At 38.2% G+C, this 27,851-nt stretch overlaps 1 protein-coding gene across 19 annotated transcripts in view; it reads right to left on the bottom strand.

The window, feature by feature from the left end:
* Window positions 1-27,851, bottom strand: part of EPS15 (epidermal growth factor receptor pathway substrate 15) — a 161,899-nt gene that overhangs the window by 114,290 nt on the left and 19,758 nt on the right. For 9 of the 19 annotated variants that reach the window (XM_054488244.1, XM_054488256.1, XM_054488226.1 and 6 more), the window contains exons 2-3: window positions 9,842-9,883; window positions 750-839 (exon numbers count right to left, since the gene is read on the bottom strand). In XM_054488244.1, coding sequence (XP_054344219.1) covers window positions 750-839; window positions 9,842-9,883 — 132 coding nt within the window. Of the gene's footprint in view, window positions 1-749; window positions 840-9,841; window positions 9,884-17,910; window positions 18,561-27,418; window positions 27,590-27,851 lie in introns of those variants that run through there. The other 10 variants (XM_054488216.1, XM_063656199.1, XM_063656190.1 and 7 more) reach the window with 3 other exon arrangements.

The following is a 27,851-nucleotide window of genomic DNA, read 5'->3' as shown; positions in this document are numbered from 1 at the left end:
ACCCCTGATTTAGTGCAACCCTTCACAAAGATACTAAGGCCCAATGAGGGTAAGTGACTTAGCTCAAGAACATTCAAGGCACCAGGGAAAGAAGTGAAGCCTAAGTTCTAACTTCCAGTCACATGCCTTTTTCATTAATCCAAGTTCTAACTCTGAGACCAATGCTCTTTCTACTAGAACGTACATACTATTCTTGATTTTGGATCCTTAAGATATTCTTTTCTATGTGCAAGTTGAGATGATTAATGTTTATTTGTGAATAATTAAATTATTAATAGTGATTATTTTTCAGGATTTTGAATATATATCAATATCACGTATAAGGAGTAGACAGGGGAGGGGCTTTCCACCTCTTTGTGCTCTTTTTAAAAAGCCTCTCATCCCCCAGTCTATTCACCACACATTAAACAGAGACAGTTATAACAGAGGAAGTAGAGACAGAGCCAAGTCTTTGAGTGTGTGGCAAGATTCCCAGTCTTCACTGTTTCTCCCCACCAAATGTACTTATTACTTCCTCATTTTATCCTATTAAAAAGTAGTTTGTTTCTAAAAATCTGAAAAACACCTTACTTTTCCAGAGGGTAAATCACTACACTACAAATTCCCTTCATCCTATTATTAAAATGGCTTCTATGACTCGGTTCTAACTTCTAAATTTCTTGATAGCATCTTTCTAAATTTGCATCCAGTTCATCTATAGTACATATCCCTTACAAACTTATAATCCAGTTATAATGAACGAATACTACCTTTCCAAGTATCAAGTCTGGAAGCCCTGATTTTTTCAGGAAAGCAGCAGCATCAGAAGCCAACACCCTTCCAGTATTGCCTGTATCAACCTGAAAAGATACAAATCCATAAGTTGACAACAAAATACAAAGGCAAAATTATCACCCTTTACCTGCCTTCCATCCCTGTGATTTGGGATCTGGCTTTTGCAAGAAAGGAATGAGAATCCTTTGACTACCACGGGCCAAAGAATATGTGGACAGACATATGAGTAGTACTATCTAGACAGCACTGGCAATTTACAAAGTGTTTTTTTTTTTTTTTTTTTTTTTTTATCATGCCCTACCATACAAATGAGAAAAGTGAAGCTCAGAGGATGTCAAAGCAAATTCGTGGGGTTGTAACATCAACACATATCTTCTATAGCTGTCATTTAAATTCCAATTAAATGGCACTAGGAAGAAAGGGGCAGCATTTCCTACAGAGGTCTTTTGACAAATGGGAATAGCTGCACATGTTACGTGCCTCTTGAAACATCTTTCAGTCATCAACTTTCGCTTTTATACCTACTCTTAGGAACTGCAGCACTTTAAAACAAATCAAAGCAATAGCAGCTCTAAAACCAGCAGTGATTCCATAATAAACTTGAAGACACCTTTTTAAAGCTGTTAAGTTCCTAAAACATATTAGGGAACATGTCATTTTAACTGACCAGGGACTTTCCTTTAAGACAGAATGAGGTCACAAGAACAGAAAAAAAACAAACAACAAAAACAACAACAAAAAAACAGGGAAAAAAAGACTCATTTTTGTAAAGATTTCCTGAAGTTCCATTTGTAAAAATGAAAAGTACATTTTAAAGTCATGGGAAAGGTAACAGGATACTAGTATATTTGTGAGATATGTTTTTCCAGTTTAAAGATTAAGTTTACTGTAAACATATACTGTACAAAGCATTCTAGAGAGTCCAATCCTAGCAAAGACGCAAAAGGGAAAACCTTTCTTTCAAGTGGTACAACATGGGAAAAATCATGCACTCAGCAAAAAAGAAAAACATGGCCTAATCCTTCAAATTTGGAATAAGAGGAAGTATAAGGATTGGGAAACCTGCCTGTAGAATTCTCCAGAACTCCTTTTCTTTGCCTACTTCCTGATCAGCATAGAAAACAAATATCCATACCCAACATAACCTACTAAATATAGAAGCATTCAGGGGAAACACTGATCAAACTCTTATGAAATCATCATGTATTGTATCCCAATTAAGAATTTTACTATCTTCCATTCTTTTGGTTACCCTAATAATATAAACATTTAGTCTTTGTCATCTACAGGCAGTTTCTGAGGTATTCTGATGCTTGCCTAAAGGCTCTGCCATAGGCAAGGCCAGAAGCTATAGGCCAGAAGCTGATATATCTTCAACAGAGTCTTAGAGCCTCATGAAAATGACTATACTTTTGATATAGTCTGTATCTATAAGACATACATAGTCTGAATTATTAACATTTCAAAAAGTGGATTTTTGGATAAAGACTTCTCAGCTGACATCACACTACTTTCAGACCATATTGGTAGATGAAGTCAGGATTTCCAGGACTCTTTTCAGTCTGAAAGAAGATGTACTTCATAAAAGCAGACTTCTAATCCGAGATTCAGCTGAACAAGAATTACACAGGACAGAATGAACTGTTGTGGAAAATTTAATTATAGTTATTTACTTGGAATACTGTTGGTATTATTTTAATGTTCTATTTTCTAATAGCTATGTGCATAAGCCCTTTCTGAGACCCTCAACTTAGTAGCCTCTGCTTTTGTAAACCAAATGAAATAGTTTTCTTTTTTTATTATTATTATACTTTAAGTTCTAGGGTACATGTGCACAACATGCAGGTTTGTTACATATGTATACATGTGCCATGCTGGTGTGCTGCACCCATTAACTCATCATTTACATTAGGTATATCTCCTAATGCTATCCCTCCCCCCTCCGCCCAACCCACGAAAGGCCCTGGTGTGTGATGTTCCCCACCCTGTGTCCAAGTGTTCTCATTGTTCAATTCCCACCTATGAGTGAGAACACACGGTGTTTGGTTTTTTGTCCTTGTGATAGTTTGCTCAGAATGATGGTTTCCAGCTTCATCCACATCCCTACAAAGGACATTAACTTATCCTTCTTTATGGCTACACAGTATTACATGTTGTATAAGTGCCACATTTTCTTAATCCAGTCTATCATTGATGGACACTTGGGTTGGTTCCAAGTCTTTGCTACTGTGAATAGTGCCGCAATAAACATGTGTGCATGTGTCTTTATAGCAGCATGATTTATAATCCTTTGGGTATATACCCAGTAATGGGATGGTTGGGTCAAATGGTATTTCTAGTTCTAGATCCTTGAGGAATCGCCACAAAATTCCACAATGGTTGAAGTAGTTTACAGTCCCACCAACAGTGTAAAAGTGTTCCTATCTCTCCACATCCTCTCTAGCATCTGTTTCCTGACTTTTTAATGATTGCCATTCTAACTGGTGTGAGATGGTATGTCATTGTGGTTTTGATTTGCATTTCTCTGATGACCAGTGATGATAAGCATTTTTTCACATGCCTGTTGGTTGCATAAATATCTTCTTTTGAGAAGTGTCTATTCATATCCTTCGCCTACTTTTTGATGGAGTTGTTTGATTTTTCTTGTAAATTTGTCTAAGTTCTTTGTAGATTCTGGATATTAGCCCTTTGTCAGATGTGTAGATTGTAAAAATTTTCTCCCATTCTGTAGGTTGCCTGTTCACTCTGATTGTAGTTTCTTTTGCTGTGCGGAAGCTCTTTAGTTTAATTAGATACCATTTGTCAATTCTGATTTTTGTTGCCATTGCTTTTGGTGTTTTAGTCATGAAGTTCTTGCCCATGCCTATGGCCTGAATGGTATTGCCCAGGTTTTCTTCTAGGGTTTTTATGGTTTTAGGTCTAACATTTAAGTCTTTAATCCATCTTGAATTAATTTTTGTATAAGGTGTAAGGAAGGGATCCAGTTTCAGCTTTCTACATATGGCTAGCCAGTTTTCCCAGCACCATTTATTAAATAGGGAATCCTTTCCCCATTTCTTGTTTTTGTCAGGTTTGTCAAAGATCAGATGATTGTAGATGTGTGGTATTATTTCTGAGGGCTCTGTTCTGTTCCATTGGTCTATATCTCTGTTCTGGTACCAGTACCATGCTGTTTTGGTTACTGTAGCCTTGTAGTATAGTTTGAAGTCAGGTAGTGTGATGCCTCCAGCTTTGTTCTTTTTGCTTAGGATTGTCTTGGCAATGTGGGCTCTTTTTTGGTTCCATATGAACTTTAAAGTAGTTTTTTTCCAATTCTGTGAAGAAAGTCATTGGTAGCTTGATGGGGATGGCACTGAATCTAAATTACCTTGGGCAGTATGGCCATTTTCATGATATTGATTCTTCCTATCCATGAGTATGGAATGTTCTTCAATTTGTTTGTGTCCTCTTTTATTTCGCTGAGCAGTGGCTTATAGTTCTCCTTGAAGAGGCCCTTCACCCTCTTGGGAGGGTGTATGTGTCGAGGAATTTATCCATTTCTTCTAGATTTTCTAGTTTATTTGCATAGAGGTGTTTATAGTAGTCTCTGATGGTATTTTGTATTTCTGTGGGATCGGTGGTGATATCCCCTTTATCATTTTTTATTGCGTCTATTTGATTCTTCTCTCTTTTCTTCTTTATTAGTCTTGCTAGCAGTCTATCAATTTTGTTGATCTTTTCAAAAAACCAGCTCCTGGATTCATTGATTTTTTGAAGGGTTTTTTGTGTCTCTATTTTCTTCAGTACTGCTCTGATCTTAGTTATTTCTCGTTGGTTCTGTTTATATGCTGGATTACGTTTATTGATTGCATATGTTGAACCAGCCTTGCATCCCAGGGATGAAGCCCATTTGATCACGGTGGATAAGCTTTTTGATGTGCTGCTGGATTCGGTTTGCCAGTATTTTATTGAGGATTTTTGCATCAATGTTCATCAGAGATACTGGTCTAAAATTCTCTTTTTTTGTTGTGTCTCTGCCAGGCTTTGGTATCAGGATGAGGCTGGCCTCATAAAATGAGTTAGAGAGGATTCCCTCTTTTTCTATTGATTGGAATAGTTTCAGAAAGAATGGTACCAGCTCCTCCTCGTACCTCTGGTAGAATTCGGCTGTGAATCCGTCTGGTCCTGGACTTTTTTTGGTTGGTAAGCTATCAATTACTGCCTCAATTTCAGAGCCTGTTATTGGTCTATTCAGAGATTCAACTTCTTCCTGGTTTAGTCTTGGGAGGGTGTAGCGTCCAGGAATTTATCCATTTCTTCTAGATTTTCTAGTTTATTTGCGTAGAGGTGTTTATAGTAGTCTCTGATGGTAGTTTGTATTTCTGTGGGATCGGTGGTGATATCCCCTTTATCATTTTTTATTGCATTTATTTGATTCTTCTCTCTTTGCTTCTTTATTAGTCTTGCTAGCAGTCTATCAATTTTGTTGATCTTTTCAAAAAACCAGCTCCTGGATTCATTGATTTTTTGAAGGGTTTTTTGTGTCTCTATTTCCTTCAGTTCTGCTCTGATCTTAGTTATTTCTTGCCTTCTGTTAGCTTTTGAATGTGTTTGCTCTTGCTTCTCTAGTTCTTTTAATTGTGATGTTAGGGTGTCAATTTTAGATCTTTCCTGCTTTCTCTTGTGGGCATTTAGTGCTATAAATTTCCCTCTACACACTGCTTTGAATGTGTCCCAGAGGTTCTGGTATGTTGTGTCTTTGTTCTCGTTGGTTTCAAAGAACATCTTTACTTCTGCCTTCATTTCGTTATGTACCCAGTAGTCATTCAAGAGCAGGTTGTTCAGTTTCCATGTAGTTGAGCAGTTTTGAGTGAGTTTCTTAATCCTGAGTTCTAGTTTGATTGCACTGTGGTCTGAGAGACAGTTTGTTATAATTTCTGTTCTTTTACATTTGCTGAGGAGTGCTTTACTTCCAACTATGTGGTCAATTTTGGAATAGGTGTGGTGTGGTGCTGAAAATAATGTATATTCTGTTGATTTGGGGTGGAGAGTTCTGTAGATGTCTATTAGGTCCGCTTGGTGCAGAGCTGAGTTAAATTCCTGGATATCCTTGTTAACTTTCTGTCTTGTTGATCTGTCTAATGTTAACAGTGGGGTGTTAAAGTCTCCCATTATTATTGTGTAGGAGTCTAAGTCTCTTTGTAGGTCTCTAAGGACTTGCTTTATGAATCTGGGTGCTCCTGTATTGGGTGCATATATACTTAGGATAGTTAGCTCTTCTTGTTGAACTGATCCCTTTACCATTATGTAATGGCCTTCTTTGTCTCTTTTGATCTTTGTTGGTTTAAAGACTGTTTTATCAGAGACTAGGACTGCAACCCCTGCCTTTTTTCGTTTTCCATTTGCTTGGTAGATCTTCCTCCATCCCTTTATTTTGAGCCTATGTGTGTCTCTGCACGTGAGATGGGTTTCCTGAATACAGCACACTGACGGGTCTTGACTCTTTATCCAATTTGCCAGTCTGTGTCTTTTAATTGGAGCATTTAGCCTTTACGTTTAAGGTTAATATTGTTTTTTGTTGTTGTTGTTGTTGTTGTTTTATTTTATTATTATTATTATTATTATTATACTTTAGGCTCTATGGTACATGTGCGCAACGTGCAGGTAAGTTACATATGTATACATGTGCCATGCTGGTGCGCTGCACCCACCAACTCGTCATCTAGCATTAGGTATATCTCCCAATGCTATCCCTCCCCCCTCCCCCCAACCCACAACAGTCCCCGAAGTGTGATGTTCCCCTTCCTGTGTCCATGTGTTCTCATTGTTCAATTCCCACCTATGAGTGAGAATATGCAGTGTTTGGTTTTTTGTTCTTGCGATAGTTTACTGAGAATGATGATTTCCAATTTCATCCATGTCCCTACAAAGGACGTGAACTCATTTTTTATGGCTGCATAGTATTCCATGGTGTATATGTGCCACATTTTCTTAATCCAGTCTATCATTGTTGGACATTTGGGTTGGTTCCAAGCCTTTGCTATTGTGAATAATGCTGCAATAAACATACGTGTGCATGTGTCTTTATAGCAGCATGATTTATAGTCCTTTGGGTATATACCCAGTAATGGGATGGCTGGGTCAAATGGAATTTCTAGTTCTAGATCCCTGAGGAATCGCCACACTGACTTCCACAAGGGTTGAATTAGTTTACAGTCCCACCAACAGTGTAAAAGTGTTCCTATTTCTCCACATCCTCTCCAGCACCTGTTGTTTCCTGACTTTTTAATGATTGCCATTCTAACTGGTGTGATATGTGAATTTGATCCTGTCATTATGATGCTTGCTGGTTATTTTGCTTGTTAGTTGATGCAGTTTCTTCCTAGCATCGATGGTCTTTACAATTTGGCGTGTTTTTGCAGTGGCTGGTACCGGTTGTTCCTTTCCATGTTTAGTGCTTCCTTCAGGAGCTCTTTTAGGGCAGGCCTGGTGGTGACAAAATCTCTCAGCATTTGCTTGTCTATAAAGGATTTTATTTCTCCTTCACTTATGAAGCTTAGTTTGGCTGGATATGAAATTCTGGGTTGAAAATTCTTTTCTTTAAGAATGTTGAACACTGGCCCCCACTCTCTTCTGGCTGGCAGAGTTTCTGCCAAGAGATCCGCTGTTAGTCTGATGGGCTTCCCTTTGTGGGTAACGTGACCTTTCTCTCTGGCTGCTCAACATTTTTCCCTTTATTTCAACTTTGGTGAATCTGACAATTATGTGTCTTGGAGTTGCTCTTCTCGAGGAGTATCTTTGTGGCGTTCTCTGTATTTCCTGAATTTGAATGTTGGCCTGCCTTGCTAGGTTGGGGAAGTTCTCCTGGATAATATCCCGAAGAGTGTTTTCCAACTTGGTTCCATTCTCCCCGTCACTTTCAGGTATACCAATCAGACGTAGATTTGGTCTTTTTACATAGTCCCATATTTCTTGGAGGCTTTGTTTGTTTCTTTTTACTCTTTTTTCTCTAAACTTTGCTTCTCGCTTCATTTCATTCATTTGAGCTTCAACCACTGATACCCTTTCTTCCACTTGATCGAATTGGCTACTGAAGCTTATGCATGCATCACGTAGTTCTTGTGCCATGGTTTTCAGCTCCATCTGGTCATTTAAGGTCTTCTCTACGCTGTTTATTCTAATTAGCCATTCATCTAATCTTTTTTCAAGGTTTTTAGCTTCTTTGCAATGGGTTCGAACATCCTCCTTTAGCTCGGAGAAGTTTCTTATTACTGATTGTCTGAAGCCTACTTCTGTCAACTTGTCAAAGTCATTCTCCATCCAGCTTTGTTCCATTGCTGGCGAGGAGCTGTGTTCCTTTGGAGGAGAAGAGGTGCTCTGATTTTTAGAATTTTCAGCTTTTCTTCTCTGGTTTCTCCCCATCAATAGTATCTGATTCTCACTGACTCTTCAGAATTCAAAAACAAATACTTGTATGGAATGTTTTTACTCTTTATAGCAATATAGTTATTACATGGGTTCAATAGCAATTTGTTTTTCTTCTTATCAGGATGTAACTGGATAAGCCAATTGTGTAAAACAAGGCCATTATTTGAGAATGACTTCTTTTATTCAAACAAAACAAAGATTAAAGAACAAGTACTGACTATATGTGGCACCAACATCACAAAGATCTCCCAAGAAAACTGGGCTGCTACCTCGTTTACAAGATCCCAGCCTCACAGGTAGTCAAGTAAGGTCACTTACCAGCAGGCTAGGAACCTTAGCAAATCTGGGAAACCTCAAGATGAGATAAATTCACTCATATTTATATGTAGTGAAGGTGAAATATGGTGGAGAGAATTTCTAAGGTTTGGAGCACAGCCTTGAGATAGAACAAATATAACAGGGGAATTAAAAAGTACAGTCTGAGATTCTTGATATTTTTCAGGCAGAAATTATTCTCTGACCTTAGAAGTTGCTATATAGTTTATAGCTCCTGATTTGCAAGTCAAAACCAAAGAGGCCTATAATGTTTAATTAATACTTGCTGCAACTATGTAAATAGCCAGGCCAAAAATAACCAGCCTTTTCTGTGATCATAATCATAAGGTAGGGAGACTGTTAGAAAAAATAATCTGACACTTGAAAATGGGCAAATAAGATTGTCTACACCTTCAAGAAATTATCGTCTGATCTATGGTATGCACCCTTGATGACTTTCTTCTGTCTAGACTACGTAGAGGTAGAGATTAATAGAAACTGATAGCAATGCAAGTGACTCCTGTCCATACCAACACAAATGAATATTGTCTGGTGAAGTATGTAAATCTCTGTAACTCATATTCCCATTTTTTTTGTTTTTTGAGATGGAGTTTCACTCTTTTTGCACAGGCTGGAGTGCAATGGCACGATCTCGGCTCACTGTAACCTCGCCTCCCAGGTTCAAGTGATTCTCCTGCCTTAGCCTCCCGAGTAGGTGGGATTATAGGCGTGCACCACCAAACCCAGCTAATTTTGTATTTTAGTAGAGACAGGGTTTCACCATGTTGGCCAGCCTGGTCTTGAACTCCTGACCTCAGGTAATCCGCCCGCCTCGGCCTCCCAAAGTGCTGGGATTACAGGTGTGAGCCACCGCACCCGGCCATATTCCCATTTTTATATCTGACCAGAGGCTGTATTTCTGTACTAATTAACCAGTAATTAATGAGTTGAATAAAATCTGTGATACATGCTCATTATGTATTTGTATAAAAGTCATGTTTTTCACTTTGTGAAAATTATACTTTAATAGTCTTAAAAACAACATAGAAGTTATTTGTATTTGTCTTAAGAATTTGGAATATTTATATCTGAATAAATTTATCAAATGTATAAATTTTCAACATAGTTATTTAAGACAACTAAGTACTTGGACTTAATTATCTTTCCTTCATTTCTCTGGGATTGTCAAATGCATTAAGTACTCAAAGTAGGAGGCTGTAAACAAGATGTTGAAAACAAGACACACCAAATTTATCGAGCTAGCTGGTAATCTACAGGCATACAATCAAGAGTTGACAGTACATTTGATGTTCAATCCAGGCAAACAATGAAACAAAAATCTTACCTGTCTATAGTATTTTTCATATACAGGATTCCCACTTGATAACTGAAATAAACAAATTAATAAAAATGAGATGCTATTCATTAACTTCTATTAACATATTTGGCATTCATTCAACAGATATTTGAGAAACAAAGATGAATAAGATAAAATATCCTTGATTTCAGGGGTTAGGTTTTGTTTGTTCTTGGGGGGCGTGAGACAGAGAATAGATAAAGATAGTCACATGGGTTACTAAGAATCAGGTAGACAAGAAATGAAACAAGAATCTTAAATTTTGTTTTTGACATCAAAACTTCTCTTCATCTAATATTTTACCCAGAAACCCAATATGTAACAAATTAAGAATGAAATGCTTTCACTAAAGCCAGTTGAGAGGCCCAAATCCCCAAGAATTCATCCTCTACCCAAGTACCCAAAGTACCTATGAATACATTTCAAAAACCACTTCAATAAAACAATTAAATGAATATACAAACTGACATACAGAAAGATAGTGATGTCATCAGATATAAACTGCTTGCAGAAAGGCAGTTCCATTAAATTCACACTACAGTTCAAAGAGTTCCTTGGTCAGCTTATGAACAAACTCATCTGAAATTCAATGTTTGAAGGATCAACTGAGTGCAGTGGCTCACACCAGTAATCCCAGCACTCTGGGAGGCTGAGGCAGGAGGATTGCTTGAACCCAAGAGTTTGAGACCAGCCTGGGCATCACAGTGAGACCTCGCCTTTACAAATAATTTAAAAATTGGCCAGGTGTGGTGGCACATGCCTGTAGTCCCAGCTACTTGGGAGGCTGAGGGGGGGAGAATTGCCTCAGCCCAGGCAGTTGAGGCTGCGGTGAGCTGTGACTATGTGACTGTACTTGAGTCTGGGTGACAGAATGAGACCCTGTCTCAAAAAAGAAAAAAAAGGTTTGAAGGATCAAGTTTGCCTCCACACGAATGTGTAAGAGTGTTCTGGGATCAGGATGGGAATCCAGGAAGGCTTCATGGGTGACATCAGAGCAGGAACTTGAGGTATGGGGAAGATAGGGAGAGGGTGATTCTACACAGAGATAGCAGTATGCACAAAGGCATGCGATCAACAGAAAACTCAGTTATGTCTAAAAAGAACAGCAAGAAGTTCTGAACGATAAGAGGGATAGGGAGATAAGATTATAAAGTTTTGTAGGAGACAACTTATGAAGGGTTTCATCTGCCATTGTAGAGTAAAAAAAAATGAAGTCGCCCAGGCTGGAGTACGGTGGCATGGCACGATCTAGGCTCACTGCAACCTCCGCCTCCCAGGTTCAAGCGATTCTCCTGCCTCATCCTCCCAAGCAGCTGGCATTACAGAGGTGCACCACCACGCCTGGCTAATTTTTGTATTTTTAGTAGAGATGGGGTTTCGCCATGTTGTCTAGGCTGGTCTCGAACTCCTGATCTCAAGTGATCCACCCACTGTGGCTTCCCAAAGTGCTGGGATTACAAGCATGAGCCACCACACCCGGCCTTAGGAAGTAATTTTAATGGTCTGGTTGAGGAGCTGAACACTGACAATGGCAGAAGAGAAGGGTATGGCTTGAAAAAAAGTTTGTAACATAGATTTGACAGGACTTATTAAGTGGGCGAGGGAGAAGGAAAGAATAATTTTAAAAATATATAAAATGTGTACACACACACACAGTAGTTCCCCCTTATCCACAGTTTCACTTTCCACAGTTTTAGTTACCCTCAGTTGATCGCCATCAGAAAGTATTAAATGAAAAATTCCAGAAATAAACATTCATAACTTTTAAATTGTACACCATTCCAAGCAGCATGATGAAATCTCATGTCATCCCACCCAGGACGTGAATCCCTTTGTCCAGGACATCTACTCTGTATATGGTACCTGCCCATTAGTCACTTAGTAGCCGACTCAGTTATCAGGCTGACAGATCAAAAAAAGGATGAGTATAGTACAATAAGATATGTTGAGAGAGAGAGAAACCACATTCACATAAATTTTATTACAGCATATTGTTATAATTGTACTATTTCACTATTAGTTATTGTTAATCTTACTGTGCCTAATTTATAAACTAAACTTTATCACAGGTATGACATACACGTACATACATATATATTCGAACTCAAGACCGCAAGTGTGTGTGTGTGTGTGTGTGTGTGTGTGTGTCTCCTACTGGTTCAGTTTTTCTGGAGAACCCTAATACATCCAGTCTCAGAGAGGTTACCTGTACAGGCTTTTAAAAGGCAGTCAGCCAGGCACGGTGGCACGTGCCTGTAACCCCAGCACTTTGGGAGGCCAAGGCGGGCGGATCACGAGGTCAGGAGATTGAGACCATCTTGAACCAACATGGTGAAAGCCCGTCTCTACTAAAACACAAAAAATTAGCTGGACATGGTGGTGCATGCCTATAATCCCAGCTATGTGGAAGGCTGAGGCAGGGGAATTGCTTGAACCCGGGAGGTAGAGGTTGCAGTGAGCTGAAGTCACGCCACTGCACTCCAGCCTAGCAAAAGAGCAAGACTCCATCTAAAAAAAAAAAAAAGCAGAGTCAGACGGCTGTGGTGGTTCACGCCTGTAATCCCAGGAGGGAATTTGGGAAGCTATTGGGGGAGGATTGCTTCAATCTAGGAGTTTGAGATCAGCCTGGGCAATGTAGAGAAACACCATCTCCACCAAAAATGCAAAAATTAGCCGGGCATGGTGGCATGCATCTATAGTTCCAGCTACTCAGGAGGCTGAAGCAGGAGGATTGGTTGAGCCACGGAGGTCAAAGCTACAGTGACCTGTGATTGTGCCACTGCACTCTAGCCTGGGCAACAGAGTGAGACCCTGTCTCTTAACAAAAAAGTCAGAGTCAGGACTTAGGTGTCCCACTCCCAGCTCTATGTTGCTTCCCACATGCCCTGGTATGCCCAGGAAAATCTTGATTTACCATCATTGTCCCAGCATCCCATTCAGCTTAACATGTGTCTCCGATTTCCCATTTTTAAAAAGAAACTATTATTGGGCCAGGTGTAGTCGCTCGCGCCTGTAATCTCAGCACTTTGGGAGGCTGAGGCAGGAGGACTGCTTGAAACCAGGAGTTTGAGACCAATCTAGGCAACATAGCGAGATCTTGTCTCCATTTTTTAAAAATTTTTTAAATAAAAAATTAAATAAAATTTTAAATTTTAAAAAAACTATTATCAATCATTATATCAAAATACACTAAAACCAGAATGGATTTTGTATCTCTACTGTATATATCTAGTTTCTGGCCAAGTTATCAGCTAGTAGTCTATAAGTGCTTTCACCACATAAACAAGTGATGAAATCTGAAAGAGAACTAGTGATAATTCCATCTTTCTTGTTCTGATTCTTTACAGATTCAACAAAACAACTTCTTTGCAAGGGGAGTGTATAGACTTACTGAAAAGTATCCTCAGACTTAAGCAACCATGGGCAATTAACTCTGTATGGTCTTGCAAAATATTAGGAGAAATATTTGACACTGGTGCTCCTGTTGGTTATCTGGTATGCCAGGCAGTGCAGTGGCATGTACAGTGACCACAAGACACACTAGGCCACCAGCTGGCTAAGTCAGTGGGAAATTGCAGGTTGGGTGCAAATGAACTATGTGCAAAGTCAATAGTCTGAAAACTCTTAGACGGTTTTGTCATTTATTGTATTGTATAGGTCTACAACTGTTTATTTATTTTGTTGTTTGGTAACCATTTTATTATTTCATAAGCCTTTTCAGGAGCAATGAGCTATAAATACATCACTGAATCCAATAAAAACTAAGCTCTAAATTTTCATTTCTCCAGAAAATAGATGGGCAGACAATTTGCAGAAAACCACTGAGGCAGTTTCTATTTATCATGGAGCTCTAGTGACATCACTATTAATGAGTCAGCTTCAAACGTCAACATTTATAAATGTTTTCATATTCCCACTGTTAAATTTTTAAGGATAAGACTGATACTGAATACAACAAAATAGTGCAACAGAACAATATGTGTATTCTCCTTGCAACCTGTCGTCAGACTTCCGAGGCTACTACTTTCAAAAAACTACTTTATAAATCCAATCAATGTCTCAATAGTGAGTCTTTTTAAAAATAAGTCCTCTAGAAATTGGTTGCATACTGTTCAAAATCAGTTGGAAACCTTTAATCAAAATTAAAGTTTAGTGAGCTGGGCATGGTGGCGCACACCTGTAGTCTCAGCTATTTGGGAGGCTGGGATGGGAGGATCACTTGAGCCCAGGAATTCATGACCAACCTGGGCAACACAGTGAGACATCATCTCCTTAAAAAAACAAACAAACAAACAAAAACAAGTTTAATGAATAAAGCTGCAGAAAACCTTCAGCTTTTGAAGCTTTTAGCAAATACCAATTATTATCAACAAGGTTTGCCAAGACACTGAAATATATCCTTCAAAAGCAAAGAAGAACCAAACAAATTAAATGAGAGTTCAAATAGTACACAAGATTTCATTTTGAAATTGTATCATTATATTTTGGAATGAATTTTAGAAGTTCCATCGAGAGTCTTTTTTTTGAGATGGAGTTCGCTCTTGTTGCCCAGGCTGGAGTGCAATGGCGCTATCTCAGTCCACTGCAACCTCTGCCCAGCCCACTGCAACCTCTGCCTCCCAGGTTCAAGCGATTCTCGTGCCTCACCCTCCCAAGTAGCTGGGATTACAGGTGCCCGCCATCGCAACCAGCTAATTTTTGTATTTTTAGTAGAGATGGGGTTTCGCCATGTTGGCCAGGTTGGTCTTGAACTACTGACCTCAGGTGATCCACCTGCCTCAGCCTCCCAAAGTGCTGGGATTACAGGTGTGAGCCATCATGCACAGTCGAGTCTATTTTTAAGTAGATGAAAGAAAATTACAGGCTGGGCACAGTGGCTTATGCCTGTAATCTCAACACTTTGGGAGGACAAGGCAGGTGGATCACCTGAGGTCAGGAGTTCGAGACCAGCCTGGCCAATATGGCAACACCTCGTCTCTACTAAAAATACAAAAAAAAAAAAAAAAAAAAAAATAGCTGGACATGGTGGCAGGCACCTGTAATCCCAGCTAGTAGGGAAGCTGAGGCAGGAGAATTGCTTTAAGCCAGGAGGCAGAGGTTGCAGTGAGCTGAGACTGCGCCATTGCACTCTAGCCTGGGCTACAGGAGCGAGACTGCATCTCAAAAAAAAAAAAAAAAAAAAGAAAGAAAAATTAGAGAATGCCTACAATTTTGCAACACTTAAATCTGGTGGAACATGTAAAATAATCATAAATAGGGACAACTTATTTGTATCAAAGAGAGTACCTTGTGACTAGATTGGACAATATAGCGAGATCCTGTCTCTATAAAAAATGAAAAGTAAAAACAGAGATTACCTTTAATACAGGCAAAAGGACACTGCCTGTGAAAATACTGGGACTGATATATTTATAATTTTCTTTTCTTTTTTTTCTTTTTTGAGACAGAGTTTTGCTCTTGTTACCCAGGCTGGAGTACAGTAGCATGATCTCCACTCACTGCAACCTCTGCCTCCCTTGTTCAAGTGATTCTCCTCCCTCAGCCTCCCGAGTAGCTGGGGTTACAGGCACCTGCCACCACACCTGGCTAATTTTTTTTTTTTTTTTTGTATTTTTAGTAGAGACGGGGGCTTCATCACGTTGGCCAGGCTAGTCTTGAACTCCTGACCTCAGGTGATCCACCTGCCTCGGCCTCCGAAAGTGCTGGGATTACAGGCATGAGCCACCGCGCCCAGCCTATAATTTTCAATAAGAAAAAAATTAGAATTAAGAATATTCTCCATCTAGCAAAATTTTTCCTGAGCTAACTGGGTACAGCAGCACATATAAAATATGTTAGCAACTAAAAACATTATTGGTTATAGTGAAGCATCAACTGTAGAAGTTAACAACCACAAGTATAAAATGTAACTCAGCAAAATAATGCAATTTTATGAAAAAATTAAAACTAGTAAAACCATATTATTCAGAAAAGTATCAGTGACACAATATTAGTGACAGATTTGACCGAGAAACTGATAAAAATATAGTTATTACCAAAAATAGTTTGTTTTTAAATATTCAACTGAAGTCCATGTAAAAACTTTGTTATAATGTATAACAAAATGTTTTAGAAATTGTTTTTGAAAAAAGACTTTAAATGGAGCTATTTTATTGATCTACCAATGCAATAAAAACTATTTTAATGGTTGAAAAAAGTAAATATTCCTAAAATATATAGAATTTTAAATATTTGTAGTACCCCCTTTCATTCTCAAAAATGTACCAGTTTGAATGAAAAATTATATAGTCATCTACTTAGTAATGACAACAGTATAAATACTTTGCTAAAGACAAAAAATTAAATATGTTCCCTCAATAATAAAAAGTTAATTTTAATTGGATTTTTTGAATACAGGAAAAAAAAAAACCTCATACACAGTAAGAAATCCTGATCTCCAAACTGTACCTTAATAATCCTCACATTACAGGTTCATTGGTTACTACCTAAACACATAGGAGAAGATATTAGCTCACCAAAGTGTTCTAAAGTACACCCTGTGCTGATAACTACATTGATGTGATACAGCTAAGTGAGAATGGAAAAAGCCATCCAAAGTGCCAAGTCACTCATCAAGCAAGATGACCAAAGAGTGTTTCTGGTGTATCTCAGTAAAATTGGCTTTTGTTGATATTGTCGGACTATGAACATGATCACTTTTTAGGCGGGGAAAAAAAATCACATATAATGAATGAACAGAGGAAAAAAATTGTGAGGCATAGCTTATTAAATGGTAACAATGATTATCTCTGGATAGCAAGATCATAAATGATTTTTACATTCTTCTTCATACTACTCTGCAGTCTCTGGAAACTCTTTGAGAATAAACACATCCTAATTATATAATAAGAATGAAACAATAAGGCTATTTTCAATCTGGAGAAAAATATAAAAATCCCCAAATGTGATCAGTATACAAAACTGCATGTGAATTTTTAACAAACAAATTAATTTCTAAAGGAAAACTTTAACTCCAACTGTCAAAATCAAAATCTGACCTTTTACAATTCTGTTATTACAATTTAAAAGCAATTATATATTCATTACCTATATCATAAATTCTTACCAGCTGTCACAAAGTTAAATATTCATAAATGTCAGAATTCTTTTGAAAGAGTCCATTGCTATTTCTTACTAGTCTGAAAAATGTAAAGTACCTGTAAACAAGAGATGCTAGAAAGCTAATAAAGTTTTGTAAAAAAAAAAAAAAAAAACAACAACTCAGACTTTGGTATCAGATAGGCGTATATTCAAAGCCCATTCTACTACTTCTTAGGTATATGATCTTTAGTAGCTTATTTTACCTCCTTGAAAAGCCTGTTTCCTGATCTGGTTGGTTTTGAGACAGGATCCCACTCAGTCCTGGCTGAAGTGCAGTGATACAATCACACTGCTGCCTCAAACCTCTGAGCTTAAGCAATCTTCCCAAGTAACTGGAATTACAGGCATGAGCCACTACACCCAGCCTCTCCTCTTCTTTCTTTAGTAATAGTACCCCTAAGCTTTACATACAGACACCTACCTAAAACCTACATTTCCCAACCTCTCTTGCAATTACAGTTATTCATCAATGGAATGATAAAAGAAATGTGTCCAACTCCAAGGATGTGCATCTAAAGAGAAAGGAAATGCCTTCTGACTCCTAACCCTTCTTGTAGCTGGCTAGAATACAGATATAGTGACAGAATCTAGAGAAGCTATCTTGGATTGCGACGGAAAACATGGTTGAGAAAAACACAGCAACAGGAGAAAAAAAGCCTGAGTCCCTGACACCATCATGAAGCTCCTACAGCACTCTACACCACTTACCCCACTTGGATTGTTACTTGAGATTTGTGATTTTGGTTTAAACCAATATCCTAACTAATGTAAAAAAAAAAAAAACAAAACAAAAGAAGGAACTGCTATTTTTGTTAAGGAAAAAATGTGTTATTATAATTACATACATAGCTATAGAAGTGTAAATATAATAAACTTTACTAAGAAAAAAATTTTTACAAAAGTATAGCCTAGTATACCATATATATATTTTGTTGTTGTTGTTGTTGTTGTTTGTTTGAGACGGCGTCTCCCTCTGTCACCCAGGTTGGAGTGCAATCGCGTGATCTCGGCTCACTGCAATCTCTGCCTCCCGGGTTCGAGCAATTCTCCAGCCTTAGCCTCCCGAGTAGCTGGGACTACAGGTGCACACCACCACGCCAGACTATTTTATTTTTAGCAGAGACGGGGTTTCACCATGTTTTGCAGGCTGGTCTCAAACTCCTGGCCTCAGGTGACTAGTACAGCATCTTAAGGTGTTTAGGTGGTATTATAATTCCCAGTCATCTGTTTCTCTCTTGGATACACAGAGTATATAGCCTCTCTCTCTCTTTATAGCCTTTCTCTCTTTAAGAGTAGTATTAATATCCCTGACAGTTGCCATGTGACTTGTGGTGTCTCTCCGTGGGTGTTCCAAGGGTGGGTTTGGCCACATAACTTGTTTTGGCCATTGAATCTGGGAGAAAGTTCCAGTTTCAAGTAGAAGCTTCAACAGCTATTGTGTGTTTCTGACAGGTCTTACTGTTTTCTCTCTACCAAGAGAACAGTATGTCACAAATAGGGACTGCTCCTCCAGCCTGGATCCTCAAACGAGAAAGAATCACAGAGCAGAACCACAGCTGATTCCTAGGAAACCTATAATGTGAAAAACAAATAAACCTTTCTTATTGTAAGCTACTCATATTTTGGCTTGTTTCTTAGTGCAGCATAATCTAGCAAATGTTAACACCTAAGTAAATCAACACCAAAGTGTATCAAGCAGTAATAAAAAAGATCCCAGTTACTAAGGAAATTTATAGGTTAATAATTAAATGTCAAGAATTGTCTCATATGGAATTTCTGGTGTCATTTTTAGGGGAGGGTTATGTGGGAGGAGATGTTAGAGTACATGACTTTGAGAGTACAAGATTCTCTAACACACAAAATAAACTAAAATTTTAAATGATTTAGTCTTATTATAAATGGTTACAGTACAACGTGGAAGGCCAGGCATGGTGGCTCACACCTATAATCCCAGCACTCTGGGAGACCAAAGCGGGCAAATCACGAGGTCAGGAGCTCGAGACCAGCCTGACCAACATGGTGAAACCCCGTCTCTACTAAAAATACAAAAAATTAGCTGGGCGTGCTGGCGGGTGCCTGTAATCCCAGCTACTCGGGAGGCTGAGGCAGGAGAATCGCTTGAACTCGGGAGGCAGAGGTTGCAATAAGCCGAGATCATGCCATTGCACTGCCACCTGGGCAACAGTGCGAGACTCCATCTCAAAAAAAAAAAAAAAAAGAAGTGAAAGTAAAATAAAGAGACAACCTCTAAAACATAATGCCAATCTTTTCTCAGTTAATCACAAGGTCAGATACTAGGGAGTCGTCAGTAAATAAATTAATAAAATGGAGAGGGGAGTGAGTGTGATTATAGAGGGTAACACAAAGGATCTTTGTGACAGAGCAAGTCTTTATTTTGATTACGCTTACAGTTACATGAATCCACACATAATAAAACTGCATATGGATAGAACTATATATGCAAACACACTAATGAGTATCTATAAAACCGGCAAAATTTAAATAAGGTCTGTGGGTTATACCAATGTCAATTTCCTGTTTTTGCTATTGCTATAGTTATGTAAGATGTTACAATTAGGGAAAACTGGATGAAGGGTGCAGAGAGCCTCTCAGTACTACTTTTTGCAACTTCCCATGAAAAGGCAGTATTGAAGACCAATGTGAAGTAGAGAGAAGGTGGCAAATCAGGCAGTAAGAACACTGTGCGATGGCAAATCGGGGCCAGGTAGTAAAAGGAAGACAATGGAATAGATTTTATTCCTTCAAATAAACCACTCTTTTTAGTTTTGCTCTTTAAAAATTTTTTAGCCTCTTAATGCACACAATTTTCTGTAATTTGCCATAAAATTATTTCTGACATATTAACACATAAAAATTCAACTACTTAGAATTCCACCTTCTATTATTCCATTTTCAAGAGGGCTCAGAAATCAGAATGGGGACCAGCCACCACAGTCTTTCAACTCCCACCTCAACCACCACCACCACCCTTTAAGGACAGAATAGCAACTCCTAAGGCCAAAGTACTAAATGAATACACCAAGAAGAGTTTATGTTTTTATACACATAAGTTTATAGTTTGCAAGACAGAATATTTAGAAGCTTCTGATAGGCTATCAACATCTAGAAAAGGCTTGTATATTTTACAATGTAAAAGAAAACAGGATGAAAACTAAGAGTAAACAGAAGAATGAAAAATAGTAAGGAGCAATAGTGATTAACAGTAATCCAAACTGACAAGGAAAATAGAAACCAGAAGCTGTTTGCTTATTACAGAAGCCAGTAATAAGAGAAATCTGAGAAAGGAGAACAACTCTAAAGCTAGGGTGGAGGGCGTGGTGGGGCAGAGAAAGGCAAATCACCTGGGCAGTCCTCACTTTTAGAGCTGGAGAGGGTGGGGAGTCAAGGAAACACAAGCAGCCATTTGAGCAGTTCCCTTACAGAATGCACAGTGCACAGCATTCCTCAGCTCTGTAATTCCCAACTCATTTAATTGTTTTTTTTTTTTTTTTTTGAGACAGGGTGTTGCCCAGTCTGTTGCCCAGGCTGGAGTGCAGTGGCACAATCTCCACTCACCGCAGCCTCCACCTCCGGGGCTCAAGTGATTCTTCCCTCAGCCTCCTAAGTAGATGGGACCACACCTAGCTAATTTTTGTATTTTTTGTAGAGATGGGTTTTCGCCATGTTGCCTAGGCTGGTCTCAAACTCCTGGATTCAAGTGATCCAGCTGCCTCGGCCTCCCAAAGTGCTGAGATTACAGGCATGAGCCGCTGTGCCTGGCCCTCATTTAATAATTTAATAAACATAAACTGGATGCTTTCTAGGTACAAGACAATAGGTTAAGGTGTCTGGAGTTAAAATAATCAGATAGGGCTCCTGCCCTCAAGAGCTTAAATTCTAGTAAAAATTGTAATGCTACCTTCTGCAAACATGCTAACATCTCATGTTTGTTCCATAACAAAACATTACAAATTGACGTAGCAGGCAAAGACCTAGGAATACTGTAAATACAGTATTCTAAAGAAAGTTTTCAAAATCCAGATTAAAAAAAATTGCTCTGGAGATTCATTTCTTTCAAAAATGAAAGAAGAAAGGGACTTTAGAATAGACAAAAGAATTTCAAAAAGATAGTACAGAAAATACTACTGAAAAACGATGGATGTAAAGACCATATCACCAACTCAAACCGGGAATGGGCCAGTTTTTAATTGAATACAACTCAATTTGATCAAAAATCTAGGTGACACAGAGACAGAATGAAAACAAAGTATAGCTTGGGTCTTTCATCAGAAGACTTAGTGAGCCCTATATACATCATCCTAGGTAGGCCAAAAAAAAAAACAAACAAACAGAGATCAGTGGAAGAAGCACGATCTTTAAGCATGAATGACTAATACACGAATTTATAAAAATCTTCTCACCTCCTTTGTAGCCCCCTCAAACGGCAGCTGTCAGGTTTTAACAACCTGCCTATCTTAGGTTTTAGAAATGTGAATAAACTCCTCTTTGCTCACCAGCAGCTTGTCCACATTACACCATTTAACTTCTTGTTTTAAAAAACAAAAACAACGGCCGGGCGCGGTGGCTCACGCCTGTAATCCCAGCACTTTGGGAGGCCAAGGCGGGCGGATCACAAGATCAAGAGTATGAGACCATCCTGCCTAATACAGTGAAACCCCGTCTCTACTAAAAATACAAAAAAAAGGCCGGGCACAGTGGCTCACGCCTGTAATCCCAGCACTTTGGGAGGCCAAGGCGGGTGGATCACGAGGTCAGGAAATTGAAACCATCCTGGCTAACATGGTGAAACCCCATCTCTACTAAAAATGCAAAAAATTAGCCAGTCGTGGTGGTGGGCGCCTGTAGTCCCAGCTACTCGGGAGGCTAAGCAGAAGAATGGCATGAACTCAGGAGGCAGAGCTTGCAGTGAGCTGAGATCGCGCCACTGCACTCCAGCCTGGGCGACAGAGCAAGACTTCGTCTCAAATTAAATAAATAAATAAATAAATAAATAAAAATAAAGTTCTATTCTTTTGAGGCTCTTAACTTTCTTTTTTTGGGGGTGGATGGGGGGGCACAGTCTCACTCTGCTGCCCAGGCTGGAGTGCAATGGCACGATCTCGGCTCACTGCAACCCCCGCCTTCTGGGTTCAAGCAATTCTCCCGCCTCAGCCTCCCAAGTAGCTGGGATTACAGGTGTGCACCACCACGCCCAGCTAATTTTTGTATTTTTTTAGTAGAGATGGGGTTTTACTATGTTGGCCAGGCTGGTCATGAACTCCTGACCTCAGGTGATCCACCAGCCTCGGCCTCCCAAAGTGCTGGGATTACAGGCATGAGCCACGGCACCCAGCTGAGGCTTTTAACTTTCAACTAAATTACTCTCTCCTCTTCCTTTTCATGTTAATTTTCAAGCTCCTGGTCTCTACCTCATTTATCTAAGGCTTTGATGGCTCACTGTCATCTTCTCTACCCCAACCCTACATCAAATTTAGTAATTTCAATTATCAATTTGCACAACCCATCCACAGCCTGGCTTCTTACTTCCTTGACCTCCTTAACTTCAAGAACCTCTCCAAAACACAGGATCAACAGTGAACACATATATTATGTCCCAGTCACCCTCCTTATCCGATAGTAAAATCCCTCCTTGGCCTTCTATCTTCAACCAAAAGTGCTCCACCTCCTTAATCACTATTTCAAGCACCTTGTCCTCCAACCACAACCTCTTCTTCCAGATTATAATCCTTTGACCTCTATAAAACCTCTTATCCATGGGCCCAATAGACTTTGATCCCTCAGGCCCTCTCTATTTTACTTTCCCTTCTACCTTATTCAGTTTAGATTCTACAATTCATCATTTCAATAATCCTCCTGCCAATAATCTAAATTCCCTTGCTCCTCTTGTCTTATGACACCAATATAGCAAAATCCCAAACCTGAATGAAACCATCTAGAAACTTTTCTTTGATGCTGCAGCTGAGAAAGTCACTCAACAAGGTAGACCACTATTATAAATTCATGATCACTGTATCAGTTCACAAGGGCCATAACAAAGTACCACAAACTAGACGGCTCAGAACAGAAACTTACTGTCTCACAATCTGGAAGCCAGAAGGCATTAGGGAAGGATCTGTTCCAGGCCTCTCTCCTACTCTTGGTAGTTCCTTGGCTTGTGGCAGCCTACCTCCAATCTTCCCATGCCATTCTCCCTGTGTGTATGTCTGCATTCAAATTTCCCTTTTTATAAGGATGCCAGTCATACTGGATCTGTGCCCCACTCTACTTCATATAACCTTAGCTAATTATATCTGCATCAATGTTATATCCAAGTAAGGTCACATCCTCCAGTACTGGCGAATTTTGAAGGGACACAATTCAACTCATAACAATCAGTAACCTCAATTCTTTCTGGCAAATCTACTTTTAAACTCATTCTCCACAGTAACTATGTCAGGGCAGAAATGTAACCTTAGTGGGACCTATTAGAAAGGAGTCCACTGGACTTATAAAGTATGCAAGCCTGAAGCTTTATAATCATCTATGTTCTACAACAGAATAATTTGCCTTAGAATGGAGCCAAGGTACAAAGAAGGAAAAACTAAGTAGTGACATCACTGTGACCCTGACACACCAGAAGCCAGGTCTACTAATGGACCTACCATTTATATAAACTAATGTTTTCTGCTTAAGACTGTTAGAATTGATGTTTCCTATCACATGCAAACAAAAAGGTTCTGATATGAGAATGGATAAAACTGACAAAGTGAGTTTTATATTTCTTTTTTTTTTTTTTTGGCTGGCAAGTATGTAGAGTAAGTTTTACAGTTCTTGACTGGTTTTGGGAACCATATAGAATACCAGTCAAGAAATATAAAAGAATAACCAAAGAATATAAATCAATAGAAATCTTTGGTATTTTAATTCTTTTTATACTATAGACCTAACATTTTAAGAAATATGCCCATACAAATTTATTTTTCAAAAAAATCAAGTGTAATTTAAAACAAACACCATTTCCTAAATAAATCAATTTCTTAAAGTGAACTAAGAAAACATACATTTTCAGCATATTTATTACTTGTTCCATTCCTTATTTCCAAACAGCAAAGAATTTGGCAAAAAAAAAACAACAACAACAACAACAAAAAAAAAACTCTCCTTAATTATTTAAACAATAATGACAGTAATAACTTACAAAGTGGGAGAGATGGCAAGCCCTCAGGGTTTACTGCTGCCACCCAGTTGGGTGGGATGATTAATAACCCAGAAATAACAGCTTTGATTAGTAAAAGGTGACGTGGACTAGTCAAAGGTAAATAAACATGCCAATATTTATACAAACAAATGAAGAGCAGCTTATGCAAGGAGAAAAATATAAGCTCTGCACAAATGAGACCAAAAAATGTTTTCAATCAGTAATCAAATGTTGCTTTTTAAAATGGCAAGTTCAACTGTAAAGTATGAATTTAAATAGCACATTTTAAAATCATGTACACAGTGTTTCAGAGCTTCATAACAAATAACATACACTGAATCTCATTAAGCATTTCCAATACTCCAAGTACTAGTCTAAGCACTTATACATTAAGTCCATTTAACCTGAGGCACATACTATTATACCCATTTAACAAATGAGGAAAATACATTAACTGAGTAACTGACTCAAAGTTACACACCTAGTTAAGTGTTGGTAACAGGATTAAAATCCAAGAAGTCTGATTCCAGGACTTTCACTCTTAATCATTAAGTTTGTTGCCTTTATAATCAATGTTACTATTATTTTCCCCATTATCGTACTAAACTCTTTCATATGAATTGTAACATTTGAACTTGATAACACTCAGAGAAGTATACCATATTTCCCCAATTCTAAGAAACCTTTAGTTGTAAGTGCCACCTTCCATTTAACAAAAGCATTACCAAAATGAACAGATAATTTAAAAGAATACTTTTTATTCACCTACAATTGCATACATTTATTCACCATTTTCCCCTAGTATCATAACCAAACATTAAGTCAAAGCTTTCTTCACATTCAAAATCTGAAGATTCTTCTGAATTGCTTTCGGCAATTATGCCCAGAATCAGACAGACTTGCTGCTTCATATAATTTAGGTCTCACTTCTAACACTGATCTCTTCAGTATAAAGAAATATTTTAAAATACTGCAGTTTTCTGTTATTTTTTTTCTATTTTTTTAAACTGTTAATTTTTAAAATTCACTCCATTATAGTCAGAACTTGAGTAACAGTCACTTGATAACGTATCAACTTCTCATTTAGCTTTTAAAATTCTATAGTGTTCTCCAAGAGTTTAACAATTACTACTATCTAATGTCTACTATGTCACATATGACAGTGGACACTTCGATTCTGAGTTCAAGAATTTTTTTTCAGTGCCCTGTACCCTGAATGGTGCTTGACACATAGAAGATAATAAATATTTTATAAGTGAACAAAAATGAAAGAATGAAATGAGTAACTGAATAACAAGAAATCTTCTGCATTCTGCATACAGAAAAAAGCTATTCAATGTTACATATAGAATATTTTTTAGAAGACACTTAGGAGTTCAAATTTAAGTTAAAATTCAACTTCGTGCAGTTCTACAAATGCAACTCAACTGAAGTAATCATTTGATGAATATTTCTATGTACTACCAAGTACATACATACAGAGCAATGATGGCTGCCATCACAACTAACTCCTCTAACCAGTCAGCTAGCAAATTTCTTTTGTCATTCTCATCCATTTTAAGAAGCAGAAAAATAAAACAGGGTTATACTAAAATTGAGGGGAAAATCCCGTTTTCAGACGAGATAAACTTACAAGGAAAAAGATAACTTGTCCAAAGTCACAAAAAAGTTAATCATGCCAAATGCAAAGAAAAAGCTCAATATGACCTAATGCCCTCGAAATGTTACATGGATATGGTGACTATGATGCACATTTTATTTATGAGCATACAACAAAGGGTGAGAAATACTCATTAATCAGCCAAGCAAGGCAGCTTGAATAGGCCCACACCCAATTCACGCATCTTAGAAGTATCATGACATATAAATATTCATTAAATCACACATATCTTTGCAACAGTCCTCTGGCAGCAGCGAAAAATATCACTTAAATCAGCCACTTAAAATTTTAGTGTGAGGTACCGTGGCTCATGCCTGTAATTCCAGCACTTTGGGAGGTCAAGGTGGGCGGATGACGAGGTCAACAGATGGAGACCATCCTGGCCAACATGGTGAAACACCATCTCTACTAAAAATACAAAAATTCGCTGGGCATGGTGGTGCGCGCCTGCAGTCCCAGCTACTTGGGAGGCTGAGACAGGAGAATCGCTTGAACGCAGGAGGCGGAGGCTGCAGTGAGGCGAGATCGTGCCACTGCACTCCAGTCTGGCGACAGAGCAAGACCCCATCTCAAAAAAAAAAAAAAATTAGTGTGTATTGTGAAGTATAAAGGTGATAGAGATTCAAATAATGACATACAGATTTATAATTAGGAAAAAAAACTTAAACCCCTTTTCCAACTAGTCAATAAGATAACAATGTCACTTCTCTATATTTAGATTTTATGCTTTTATCCTCAAAAAATTCTGCCTGACCATTGATAAATTCACTTATCCAACTCATACAAGGTACAATGGAACAAAGAGACCTAAAGAAACACCCACATACCCATATATTTCAAATGGTTCATAAATTTTCATTGATGATATGATCTTAGGTACGGTGCTCAGTGGTATCAACGTTGTGTAATCATCACCAGTTGGTCCCCAATTTACAATGGTTCAACTTAACAATTTTTTAACTTTACAACAGTACAAAAGCAGTAAGCATTCAGTAGAAACCATATTTCAAGTACCCATACAACCATTGTTTTTCACTTTCAGTATTCAATAAATTATATGAGATGTTCAAAATTTTATTATAAAACATGCTTTGTGTTAGATGATTTTGCCCAATTGTAGGCTAATGTAAGTGTTCTAAGCATGTTTAGGGTAGGCTAGACTAAGCTATGATGTTTGGTAAGTTAGGCATGTTAAATGCATTTCTGACATGATATTTTCCACTTACTATGGGTTTATCAGGATGCAATCCTATTGTAAGTTGAGAAGCATCTGTATTTATTTCCAGATTTTTTTCATCTTTGTACTCATTATACAAAAGCTTCTCACTCCTCTCTCCCCCAGTCACCTGGTAAGCACATTTCTATTTCTGTCTTTATGAATTTGCCTGTTTTGAATACCTTATTGCTACGGTTTGAATGTTTGTGTCCCCAAAATATTCATGTTGAAACTTAATCTCCAATGCAATAGTATTAAGAGGTGGGGCCATTAAGGGGTGATAAAGTCATAAGGGCTCCTCCCTTGTGAATGCAATTTAGGTACTTATCAAAGAGTCCTCACAGCACTTGCCTTTTTTTGCCCTTCCTTCTCTTCTGCCATGTGAGGCACAGCATTCATCCCTTTTTCGCCCTTCTACCATATGAGGATGCAGCAAGAAGCATCATCTTGGAAGGAGAAAGCAGTCTACATCAGACACTGAATCTGCTAGCACCTTGATCCTAGACTTCCTGGCCTCCAGAACTGGAAGAAATAAATTTCTGTTCTTTTTAAATTGCCCAGTTTTTGGTATTTTGTTATAGCAGCAAAAACAGACTAAGACACATATAAAAAGAAACATAATATTTGTCCCTTTGTGTTTGGCTTATTTCAAGTCTTCAAGGTTTCTTCATGTTGTAGCATGTATCATAATTTTAATCCTTTTCTTTTATGCATGCACCACATTTTTTTTAATTCATTCAGCTCTCGATGGACACTTGGGTTATTTCTACCTTTTAATTCTTGT

The sequence above is a fragment of the Pongo pygmaeus genome, chromosome 1 (assembly GCF_028885625.2).
Source record: "Pongo pygmaeus isolate AG05252 chromosome 1, NHGRI_mPonPyg2-v2.0_pri, whole genome shotgun sequence".
Classification (NCBI taxonomy): domain Eukaryota; kingdom Metazoa; phylum Chordata; class Mammalia; order Primates; family Hominidae; genus Pongo; species Pongo pygmaeus.
This window is presented reverse-complemented; position numbering and strand designations above follow the sequence as displayed.